The sequence below is a fragment of the Pristis pectinata genome, chromosome 9, assembly GCF_009764475.1.
Source record: "Pristis pectinata isolate sPriPec2 chromosome 9, sPriPec2.1.pri, whole genome shotgun sequence".
Taxonomy (NCBI): domain Eukaryota; kingdom Metazoa; phylum Chordata; class Chondrichthyes; order Rhinopristiformes; family Pristidae; genus Pristis; species Pristis pectinata.
The window spans coordinates 50,334,212-50,347,200 of record NC_067413.1 but is presented as its reverse complement, the minus strand read 5'-3'; the positions used below and the strand labels follow the sequence as shown (position 1 = coordinate 50,347,200).

At 39.8% G+C, this 12,989-nt stretch overlaps 1 protein-coding gene across 2 annotated transcripts in view; it reads right to left on the bottom strand.

The window, feature by feature from the left end:
* Positions 1-658: 658 nt before the first annotated feature.
* LOC127574230 (cytosolic non-specific dipeptidase-like) overlaps positions 659-12,989 on the bottom strand; it is a 29,142-nt gene continuing 16,811 nt past the window's right edge. Inside the window, exons 6-11 of one of the 2 annotated variants that reach the window (XM_052023050.1) lie at positions 12,205-12,289; positions 10,686-10,846; positions 8,721-8,885; positions 5,240-5,381; positions 2,556-2,703; positions 659-1,170 (exon numbers count right to left, since the gene is read on the bottom strand). In XM_052023050.1, coding sequence (XP_051879010.1) covers positions 1,104-1,170; positions 2,556-2,703; positions 5,240-5,381; positions 8,721-8,885; positions 10,686-10,846; positions 12,205-12,289 — 768 coding nt within the window. In that variant the 3' untranslated portion in view covers positions 659-1,103. The remainder of the gene's footprint in view (positions 1,171-2,555; positions 2,704-5,239; positions 5,382-8,720; positions 8,886-10,685; positions 10,847-12,204; positions 12,290-12,989) is intronic. The other variant, XM_052023051.1, reaches the window with a different exon arrangement.

Below are 12,989 nucleotides of genomic sequence, written 5' to 3'. Positions count from 1 at the left end.
CATATCCCACCTCATAACCTGACGGCCTCAATATTGATTTCTCTAACTTCCAGTAACCCCTCTGCTCTCCCCCCCCACCCCTTTTGTCTTCCTTCATTACTGTGGCCCCCTCACTCCTTCCCCACCCTCCTTCCCTTTATTCCATGGTCCACTGCCCTCTCCTACTGGACTCCTTCTTCAGCCCTTTGCCTCTTCCACCTGTCACCTCTCAGCTTCTCACATCACTCCCTTTCATCCCCCCTCCCCCACCCACCTACCTTCTCTCCCCCCCCCTCACCTGGACTCACCTATCACCTGCCAGCCTGTGCTCCTCCCCCTCCCCCAATCTTCTTATTCTGGCTTCTGCCCTCTTCCTTTCCAGTCCTGATGAAGGGTCTCGACCCAAACGTCAACTATTTATTTCCCTCCACAGATACTGCCAGACCTGCTGAGTTCCTCCAGCATTTTGTGCGTTGCTCCAGATTCCAGCATCTGCAGAATCTCGTGTCTCTTTTTTTCGGGCTGTTTTCATAGGAAATAAAAGATCAGCACTGTCATGAAATCACTTCCATGTGGGCCTGGATTCAAGTGGTAAATTCCCTTTGCCAAGGGCCACCTTATTCATTTTACCTCTGATGAGAGGCTGAAAAATTTACTAATTTTAATTAACACAAGTTTAATCCACCACATTTATTTTTCATGTATTTTCAATTCACGTCCATTTTTATTGAATCACAGAATAAAAGGGTTAGGAGGAGGCTACCCAATTTGTCGAAGTCTACCCCTACAGTCCTTCAAATTTTTTACATTTCAAGTACTTATCCAATTCCTTTGCAGAATATATTGCAGAATCTGCTTTCACCAACTCTCCAGGCAGTAGAGGTCAACTTTAACAGGAATGCTTCAACAGAATTGGTTGTACAGTATACATATTCAAAATTTACATTACAATCAAGAAACAAAGCTGATATCTTTAATATTTATATTTTAATTACACGATCTACCTTCTTCAGCAACAAATCATTGTTTCTAATTATGTCTCCGTACAGTATATGATTAAGTGAATCTTTTTGGATGTAGAGTTTTGCAAAGCACTTCAACAATTCATCAATCCAGAACTGTTGTCACTTCAAACAAGAAATTTCATGGAAGTAAGCACCCAGCACCTTGATACCCTGAATATAGTTGGCTCTGTTGGAATAACAACAACAATAATAATTTAAAAAGCCACAAGTGTCCTTCATGCTTCACTTCTCCCATTCCCCACCCTCTGGCTCGTATACCACTCCCCGAACTCTCTAATTATATCACTTATGCTTTCCCTTTTACATTTAACCCAAACCTGGACTTCAGTCGCTCAGGCCGCAAACATTAATTCTCATATTAAATTCTTCTACCTGTCCTCCTCCATTGCGTCCTTAAGATGCACCCCCTTACTGAACACTCAAATTGAGAAGCATCCTTTTTTTTGATTACTCCTCAGCCAACTGCTTGGAGGATTGTTTTACATTGAAGATGATGCAACATAGATGCAATATTGTTCTTTTAAATTGTAGTGAAAAATGTTAATGGAAGTTCTGGATCAGGTTAAAATATCTGAATTCAAATAGATTTAATACTCCTATTATGGACTGCACTTTTAAAAAAAATATTCCTATGTGATAGTTTGAGGGGGTTTTGCATCCTTATTGTTCCTCTTGAAAGCACCGAGGTCCTGGACCAGGATTTTACTGCCCTCTGTTGGAAGGAGGGAGCAGAGAAAAGCCTGATCTTGCTCATTTCAAATCATCATTTCCCATTCTCCATCCACCCATGTCCCACTCCCAGGCCCAAATACAGACAGCAATTGTACATTTTCAATAATGATCCCATTTGTTTTCAATTCCTTATAAATGTACCCATATGACATTCACTTAATGTTCTCAATTCTTCTTGCCATCTTTGATGTCAATCACCCTGCATAAAACATTGCTTGCGAAGGGACTATATACAACTCCCCCCTTTTGGAGGGAAAAATGCTCATTTTATTGAGCATATTTTTAAACTAGCACAGTACAGGCCCTTTGGCCCACAATGTTGTGCTGACGTTTTATCCTGCTCTAAGATCTATCTAACCCTTCCCTCTCACATAGTCCCCTATTTTTCCTATCATTCATGTATCTATCTAAGAGCCTCCTAAATGTCCCTAATGTATCTGACCCCACAACCTCTGCCGGCAGTGCGTTCCATGCACCCACCGCTCTGTGTGTAAAAAAAAACTTACCCCTGATATCACCCTTATACCTTCCTCCAATCACCTTAAAATTATGTCCCTTCATGTCAGCCATTGTCACCTTGGGAAAAAGTCTCTGACTGTCCACTCGATCTATGCCTCTTATCATCTTGTACACTTCCATGAAGTCACCTCTCATCCTCCTTCTCTCCAAAGAGTACCTCGCTCAACCTATCATCCAATTCATCCCCACAAATTAATCTGTCCCTTTAAAAATCAATTTACGCAACCAAATTAAAAACATATGAGTCTGTTTAATTTTATTTGTTACAAGAACGATCTTAACCAGAGTACGTTCTCTTACCGGTTGATCTTCTCATTCTGGGAGTGAGCGCCATCATCTGCTGCTCCAATTGGCAGTAACATAACACTTTTTCCCGTAGCTTCCTGTAATGTCAAGGTAATTGGGATGCTTCCACCTTCTCTGATCATATCTGGTTCAACTCCAAACACTACAAAAAAACATTTTGCATATTGTACATTTAAAACACTGCAAATTAAACCAATTTCAAATCCATAATGTAATACTCTAATTTTTCACTTTGATATGAGAACACATTTCAATAATGAGATGACATTTTATAAGAACCACCTCATCAACTTTACAGCTGAAGGTCAGTTTCAACCAGTCTGTTTTTGACTCTCTTCAGTCCCATATTTTGGTATGAAAAAAGTGTGGGATTCTTGATTAGCTGTTAGTTACTCAGTTTCCACAATCCACCTAGGAGTTCCTCAGCTTCATTTGATCAAAAGCTGTGGAAAATTTTTTCATTCTTGGCACAGAACATCACTTTGCTGGAGATTCACCCAAGATCTGGACTTGAAATGTAGGAAGCACAGCTAAATATTTTTGTAAAAACCTGAACATAGCCACTTATATAACTAACCCAAGGGGTAGTCACAACTTTATAAATATCTATCAACATGCCAGATTAGTCCTGGGAATCAATGTAGGCAATATCTGGTGCCACAAGGAGTCACTGTTCATTGCAAATACACTCTTTTCACAACTTTCCCACGAACCAATAACCTGCGACTTCCCCTTCATTCGCTTATGGTACGGAAACAGATAAGGTCTCAGGGTAAAACAAAAATGTTGATACTCTTGGTACAGGAAATGCAGTAAAAAAGGTAGAAAGTGAAGAGCACAGTTGAAGTATAGAAAAGGCATAGCAAAATAAAGGCAAATACATTTAGGGCCATGAATCAATGTAGCACTTGTACCACAACTTTAAGAGTAGAAAGAATGGTAGACAAAAAAAATGAAAAAGAACACCAAGAAATAGACAGAAAGAAAACAAGATATATAATGTAAATTGGATGATCAAATCCCATTATTGGTTCCTATCCAAGTTTTAGGAAGCATGGCAAACTTTGCAGAGGAAGTTGGGGGGTGGCAGGGGGGGGGTCAAATTTCCACTGTAAATCAGGCACACTGTAGGCATGGAAAGCAGTTCAACAGCTCTATCATAACTCACATTGCTTACATTTACACCACAGTATCTGGGGAGAGAGACAAAGTCCACAACGAAAAGTATGTGACAGTATCAAAGAAAGTTAATGAACGTGAAGAATGGGTCTGTAATTGGTGAATAAATTTCATAGTATGAGATACTGCATCTTGGTAAGAAAAATGAGATGCATATTCCTTGCAAAATAAGAGTTTAAACATAGCAGATGAGCAAAGGATCTAGAGGCAGATTCACACTGTAAATAAAAGCAAATGTACAGGATGATAATGCCATTAACAAAACCAAGTACTGGGGTTCACTTCCAGAAGAATAGAATTGAAAAGCCAGGGAAGTCTTCTTAAAAGCATTGAATATTGGTTGGATGATAGTTGGGAAGAACTATGCCTAGTTGTGGATACAATATTAGAAAATTTTTCACATAACCGAAAGATTTGACCGGTTTGAGAAGAAAAGTTGCTAAATGAGGGGGAACCCATATTAAAGACAATAAATAGAAGATATTCAATAACGAATCCAATGTTTAAGGGAAAACCTCTACCTAGAGAGGAAGAACGTGGAATGCCCTATAGTAGAGATAGTTTTGAGATGAAGCTAGTTTAGTGCACAAGGAAAAAAAGTTAGATGAAGAGTCACAACATTTGGAGCATTAACACAGACATCCATATGCTGTAAAATTACAGAATCTTCATTCTGATACAACACACATTGTTGTGTTTTTGCGAAGAATGTGAACACAGATTCTTCGCACAAACACAACAAGGTGTGATTACTTATTTTTGGCAAGATGAAAATCAATTTTCAATTAATTAGCTTGGGCCATTAAGTTACTTTATAAATATGTAATCTCACATTTTGAAGATTGTCAAGATGAATCAAACTCACTTCAGAAGTTTGGTATAGTTTCATAGACTACAGCAGCTGCCATTCCCCGCAGCCCCCCCCCCCCCCCCACCCACCCAGAGGAACTCTTCCTCAAAGGGCAGCAGAAACTGCCAAGTCTCTGAATATTTTTAAGACAGAGATAACAGAGGTAGATAGATTCCTGATAAGCAAGGGGATGAAAAAAATCATGGGGAAGGGGGGAGGAGATGGGGATTCCAGGTTACAATCAGATCAGCCACAATCTTAGTGGTGAATGGGCTAACAGCTGTGAAGGACTGAGTGACCAATTCCACCTTCTTCGTTTGTCCATTTGCACAAACTAACAATCCACACAGAACAGTTTATTGATTTTTCAGGCAACACTTGGTCATGAATTTCATGCCTTTGTGCACTGTAGTTGTACTAAGGTTTATTCATGAAAATATTCATTAAAATGCATTAATATTGCAACTGCAATGACATCATTCAGATAGCAGATGTTCTAGCAGTTAAATCCCCAACTCCTTCCTCAGGGAAAAAACAACAGGAACATTTGTACAACCTTAATTACAGGATGTGAGCCTTTGCAAATACCAGCTTTTTATGACTGCTCTAACAATAGAGTAAGTTGCCAAATGAGGTTCCTTTCACCAACCTGTTTTTATTGCATCCCTGCCAGCTCTATAGTGGGGGTGGTTATAGTCTGACAGCCAAGCCTTAGCACCATGATTCATGAACACCTTCATTTTGTTTGGGCTTCCATACTCAGAAAATATCTTTTGGATGTAATCCACAACCTAAAAAGAACAAAAATCAAATGAAAAAAGTGTGGATAGGAGATAGAAAAGTGGGATCTCACACATACAAAAGATATATAATCCCTTTGTGATTTGCTGTCCAAGATAATCTGCATTAATCCGTTCCCACTTTGTTACTCTGTGTGAGATTTAACAAGAGAAAAAGAAGAAAACATACTCACCAAATAACACCATTGTTTCACTCAAAACGGCTGTGCCCGTTATTCATCATTAAGCAATACAAGCAATTCACTCTGCTGCTGTTTGTGTGACCTAACTGTGCATAAAGCAACTCCATTTCCAGTGTAATCCATCAGCCGGAATGCATTGTGGGGTATCCTGAAGACATGCCAGGTACTTTATAATTACAAGCTCATTCCTTCCATTACATACAGCATTGAAGAGAATTACCCAGTTTTTAAAATTTCACATCTTTCTGAATTTGAGCTATATAAAAAAGCTACGAGTAAATTGGCAACCAAATTTGATACAGGTAACTTTTTATAATCAGAGAACACTGTCTAGATACACAAGAAAGGAAGTGCATTTTGACTCGTTTTTAAATTATTGTTGGCATTGTTAGTTACATTAGTATTATCACAAGAACAATTGTAACAGAGTGTTATTTATACATACTTATTTTGCTGCTGTACATTTAGAATGAAAAGGATTACATTTCTAACAATCCAATTTTGGGTTTAAGCTATTGTCCCATTTTTCTTGCTCTTTACAGCTTCCCAAATTGTTTGACAGAAGTTGTACTGTTTAACTCAAAGCTTTCGTGGTCTGCAGTTCCACTTTATTCTTCACTGTATTCAGTGCTGTAATAGATGCATATTTTCCATCCCTTCAAACATCAAAAGATTGCAAACTCCAGCAACTCTTGCATTCCAATATCCCTCTGGATCTTTCACCCCCTTCTCTTTCCTTGGACCCCATCTCTCCTCCCAGTTCTACTCCCTGCCATGTTTTCACCATCCCTTCTGATCTTCTCCCCTCTGATCCAGAATGATCAGTCCTCAGCAGAGGCCTCAGCTTTGTCCCCATCTCAATTAATTCTGAACTCAACGTGATATTGAATTCTTCTTCTGCTGCCTCTGCCCTCATGACCAATTCTTTGGCCAGGAACTGTCATCCTAAACTGTGGATCCTTTCACCCATCTTCAGTACTCTCGACCCACCTGGAAACCTCCCTCTGGCCAGTTACTCTCTCGATCTATTCATTGCTAACTGCTGATGTGACACTGACCGATTTGACTTTTCCAACCCTCTCTCACACTGTAACCAACCCCCTTCTGAACTTGTAGCGCTCCAGTCATTCTTTTGTCTCCTTCCCAGTCTGATAAAAGGTCTCAGTCATCAAAGCTGCTGACAAAGATGGCGCTGTTGTGGTCTGGTGAACTGACCTCTATCTCAGAGGCTAGACAGCAGCTCTAACTTGTACCTCTCCTTCGATCACGACCACACCATCAAACATCAGGCCATGGTAACCCACACAATCATGGACCTCAGTTCCTCAGGAGATCCTCCCTCCACAGCTTTGTTGTATTTGTTCCCATAATGAGACTTTCTGTACAAGTACCTCTGAAATGTCTTCCTTCTTACTGAACTGTGGCTTCCCCTCTGCCATTGTTAATGAACCCCTTGACTGCCGATCATCAATTTCCCACACCTGTTCTGATCCCCTCTCCTCCAGGACAGAACAAGGATAAAGTTCTCCTGGTCCTCGACTTCAACCCCACCAGTTTCCACGTTCAACAGTTCATTCTCCACAATTTCCACCACCTTCAAAGAGATCCCATCACCAGACACATGTTGCCTTCCCCTCCACTTTCTGCATTTCGCAGAGAACGCTCCCTAGTCCAATCTTCCATTTCCACCAAACAACCCCCTTCTTATGGCACTTTCACTTGCAACCACAGGCAATGCAAAACTTATCGTTTCACCTCTTCCCTTCCCACCACCCAGACAGCCTTTCCAGGTGTTCACAACGTGGTCTCCGCTACATTGGAGAAACCAAACACACATTGGTGAATTGCTTTGTAGATCAGCTGCATTCAGTCCACAGAGACGACAGTGAGCTTCCTACCACTTTAATTCCCCATCACACTCCCACTTTGATCTTTTAGTCTGTGGCCTCCTCTACTGTTACAATAAGGCCTAACACAAGCTTTGGAAACAGCACCACATCTTCCGTCTGGGTATGTTGCAGCCTTCTACTGAATTCTACAATTTTGGGTAACTTGATTTCTGTCTGCTGTGATAATTGCTCAGTTGATCTGTTGCTTTTCATGCACACACCCCCCCCCCCCACCTTTATTTTTTCCTCTGGGAGTGGAGGACATGCCCATCCTGACCTGCCGGACAAGTCTTCCTGCTCTGCATTTCACAGTTCCTACATTTTTTGTCAACATCCTTTTGTCTATGTTCCCCTTCACTGACTAGATAACCCTGTTTACAGTTTATCCCAATGGTCACCCCAGTTTTATCCTATTAAAGACATTCCACCTCCCCCCACATCATAACAAGTTTCTTTTGTCTGCCTCCCAGTTCTGATGAAAGGTCTTCAACCTGAAATATTAACTGATTCTCACAGATGTGGCCTGCCCTGCTGAATATTTCCAGCATTTTGTGTTTTTGTTTTAGTAATATTTAACTTATTCCCGTCATATTCTATTGTCTGCACTGGTTACGCAAGGGCCATCAGTGCTGTACGACATAACTTTGCTTCTTCTCTTGCATCAAGTGGAGCAGAGCCATATTCCGAGCAAAATTCCATCCAATCACAGATTAAACCAGTCTCTTCCTTATTCTTGAATGAGATTGGCAACTTGTGTGACTTTTACTATGTTTCATCTGGAATTTGGAGTAGGTTGTTGAATCTTGTTTTATGTAGGAAGGGTTGTGATCCCTTCTCAACTGGATTTGAACCTGTGCCTGATGTTTACATTGCTAAATACACTGCAGGCCACCCATGGACTCAGTAATACAATGTTAACATTAAGCATAGGTTGTTAATTTTGAAATTGTGATCAGACTGATGAAAAGGATAAAATTACAGAATTTTACATTCATCACCACATAACATAATGGAAAGTCACCCATATTCATGCCAGCTTCTCACAAGCTACAAGTACCAGATATTTGCTTAATATTTATTGTGATAGTTTATAGGGTCCATGTATAGTGTACAAGACGATTGGGTGAAGGATATGAGATCAAAGGTAATTGCATGATGGTGTACAGGATGCAAGGAGGGTACACAAATATGCAAAAGTCCAAGGTGACTGGACAAGTGTAAAACAGACATCTGTTGGCTTTATAGGAAGAGCTCAATACCTGCTTCTCAACCACTTTTGGATCCATGTTGGGCACTAGTCGAATAGAAAATTTTCCACTAACATTCTTGGGAATGACTGTTTTAGTTCCTGTACCAGCAAAGGCCCCCTCAATTCCATGTAATGACAAGGATGGATATCGCCATTGGTGCATCAGAATTTGTTCCTGGAAGCAAAAGTAAAAAAAAAAATCACTGTTTTCACACAGCTTAACTGAAGGGAACACCAATGTATTAGAGAATGTGCAAGTGATCACCAATATTGAAGTTTATATACATTAGACACATTTGATTCTGTCTTTCACCATAACTTGACTGAGCATCAAGCTGACATATCAAAAGATTCACAGCCTGGAGACACAAGAGACTGCAGATGCTCGACTCCAGATGAAGAGATTCAACCTGAAACGTCAACTGTTCATTTCCCACCATAGATACTGCCTGACCTGCTGAGTTCCTCCAGCATTCAAAATACAAATCAGGAAGATGACCGATTTGTATCTTGTTCGGTAGAAACAGATCCTTCAGCTCAACTCATCCACGAATGCAGAGATGGTTATCTATACTATTCCCATTTTCTGATTTAGCCCATATCCCTCTACGTTTTTCCTGTCCATGTACCTGTCCAAATGCTTTTTAAATGCTGTGATCGTACCTGCCTCTACCACTTCCTCTGGCAGCTTGGTCCATATACCCACCACCCTCTGTGTGAAAATCCAGCTCCTCAGATCTCCTTTCAATATTTCCTATCTCACTTTAAAACTATGTCCTCCAGTTTTAGACTCCCCTACCCTTGGAAAAAGATTGTGACTATCTACCCCATCTATGCCCCTCAACTTTATAAACCTTTATAAGTTCACCCCTCAGTCTCCTGCACTCCAGTGAGAACAATCCCAGCCTATCCAATCTCTTTGTAACAAAAGGACTCCATTCCAAGCAACATCCTAGTGCATCTCTTCTGCACCCTTTCTCGTGCTCCCACATCTCCTCTGTAGTAAACTGCACATAATATTCCAAGTATGACTTAAACAATATCTTGTACAGCTGCATCAGGATGTCCCAACTCTTATACTCAATATGAAGGCAAACAAACCAAAAGCCTTCTTCACTATCCTATCCACCTGTGCTGCAATCTTCAGGGAGCTCCATTAGAAGTTCCACTATACCACCAGCTAGAGAGAGGTTCAGCATTCAAGCAGAAAAGGTGTGAAGTTGCAGTGCTTACTTACAAAGTAGAAAAAGCATTTCACCATTCAAATGCAAATGACTTTTTTTAAAAAAGGACATTGTATGTCCAAGTACTGCCACCAAACCCTAGGTTTGAAAATTAACTTTTTCATTCCATCAGATTTTAATTATTAGTCAAAATCCAAATTAGTTTTAATTATTAATCAGGATTTTAAGTTAAAAAGAATTTTTTTTTACATTTTCATTTGCACTAATCTCCTAGGCTCTTAAACCACTTCTTCCCTTTATTTGGCTTTATCAACATGATCAGAATTGGAATTAAATATTCTAAATTCAGATAAAGAATCTGAACCAGTCAGTTTCTCAGTGAAGATCTTTTAATCTGATTGGTTAGGGGAAAACATCATGACTTTCACTGTCATGAAAAGGCCCCGATATCTCAGAGAGAGTGCTGCACAGAAGTGGATCACTAATAATTAATTACAAATATCAATGAAAGTCTCCCCCAACAAAACTGAAAAGTGCAAGAGTAATGAATGGTGTGTTGCTCACCGCTAAATGCAAAATCCAAACCAATATGAACAGGTTTAAATAGTACAATTATGGGTACGTACAACTGTATAATAATTGGAATTTTAGTTACTGTCAAATTCTTAATCTACTGATTCACATAAAGAGAACAAAGATGCAATTCCAAAAGATTGTCAGGAAAAGGGCTGTTACGCTTGCATTATCATGACCATCCACAGAATCAAACGTTTGGTTATATTTAAACATACCTCTGTGCTGTGCAACAGCTGACAGGTGCCCACATCCTTGCAGTACTCTTCAATATCAAAGTCTATTTTGTCATACAAATTCTTTTCCTCCTCTGTAAGTGGTGCCACTGATTCATAAATACCAGGAACAAGGATCTTTCCCTTTCTGTCCACCAATTTGCCTAATTAGAAAAGAGATTTAGGTAAGACTGCTGACTACAAAGGAACAATGTCTATACAAACAGCAGGAAATCACATAAACACCTCCTTCATTGATGCAATCATGAAGTAGATTGGCGTGCCTTCCTCATTAGGAGTTTGAGGAGACTTGGTATGTCACCAAAGACTCTTGCAAATTTCTATAGATGTACGGTGGAGAGCATTCTGACTGGTTGTATCACAGCCTGATATGGAGGCTCCAATGTTGTAGACTAAGCCAGCTCTATCACAGGCACAACCCTCCCCACCGTCGAGGATATCTTTGAGGCAGTACCTCAAGGCAGCAGCATCCATCACTAATGACCCTCACCATCCCAGACAGGCATTCTTCTTATTACTACCATCGGGGAGGAGGTATAGGAGCCTGAAGACCCGCACTCAACGATTCAGAAACAGTTTCTTCCTCTCTGCCATCAGATTTCTGAACAGTCCATGAACACTGCCTCATTGTTCCTTTTTTTTTTGCACCATTTATTTTGTAATGTATAGTTTTTAATGTCTTTGCACTGTACTGCTGCTGCTAAACAACAAATTTCATATCATGTAAGACAGTGATAATAAACTGATTCTGATTCTCGCCTGCATTCTCCTTAACAGGTGGTTAAGCTAGACTGACGATGCACAACTTGAAAGATTCCAGTTTTGGTTCCACCGAAGGTGGCAGGGTCTCTTACAAATGTGCTACTTCAGTCGAAGTCAGGAGCTTTATTAACTTATAAAAGACCAAGTCCAAACTACTTGCTTCTTGGTCAATATTTATCTCCCAATCAGTACCACATTCTTTCTAAGAGCTTTTTGTGCACACTCTAGCTGCTTCATTGCAATAGCAAACTTTATCATTATTGGTTGTAAAATACTCTAACTCCTTGTCTCCCAAATCCTCCATACTTCTACTGCTTTACAACCAATGTTGTTAATGATTATACGGAACAAAGCCTCTCCATGCAATTAATTTTAAATCTGACGCATTGTATACATCAGCAGTGAATGGCAGGAAATAAAGAATGCAGTCCCAGATGAGGTATTGCATGTTAATCGATCACAGCAATTTTCTTAAAGCACAGTATGCTTGACGTTTCCTTCCTCACCAATGAAATAATGGCAACATCCTCTTTGTATATGGAAATATAATGGAAAGATTGTTTTAAGTATACATTTTTGAAGTGCATTTCAGGAAAATAGGTTCTTTAACTCATAGCTGGCATAACTTACTTTGAGCCCTTTACTTTTCATTTAAAAGATATGCTCCATTAATTACAGAATTGAATTAACTACTATCAGTCCAACCACTACAATCTAGGAGTGAATGTTGAGCTCTTACCCAGTAAATAAATCAGGTCAGTCATTGCTTCGTGCACTGTACCACCAAAGATACCAGAGTGCAGATCCCTATTGGCACATTCAACCTAGATGTTGGAACCATGACATGTTAACTTTTGACACGTTACTTTTGTATAACAATTTCACAGAAACGTGGAGCAGAAGGTGGCCATTCGGTTAATCCTTCAAGTCTGCTCTGTCATTCAATGAGACCATGATCAATACAATTATAGCTTCAATGGGACATTCTTGTCTACCCAACAGTAACCTTTCACTTAAAGTGTATCGATGGCTGCCTCAAAAATATTCAAAGAACGATGCTTCTACCTTTCAAGGTAAAGAGTTCCAGAGACTCATGATCCCCAGAGAGAAAAAAAAGTTCATCTCTGCCTTTAATGGACAAACTTTTATTTTTAGACAGCAATACCTAGTTCTAGATTCTCTCGCAAGAAGAAATATCCTCTCCAAATTAACTTTATCAAGATTCCTTAATATCTTCTACTTGAATCAACTCGCCTCTCAAAACTCCAGGGAGATAAAAGCCTAGCAGGTCCAACTTTTTCCTCAGGATTCAACCTGCCCATTACAGGTATTAAGTCTTGTAAACCACCTCCAAACTGCTTCCAATGCAGTAACATCTTTCTGTAAATAAGGAAACTAATACTGTACTCAGTTCTCCAGGTGTGAATTTACCAATGTCCTATACAAATGAAACAAGACCTCCTTAGTTTTGCATTTAAAATTCCTCAGCAATAAGTAATAACGTTGTTAGCCTATCCAATCAAT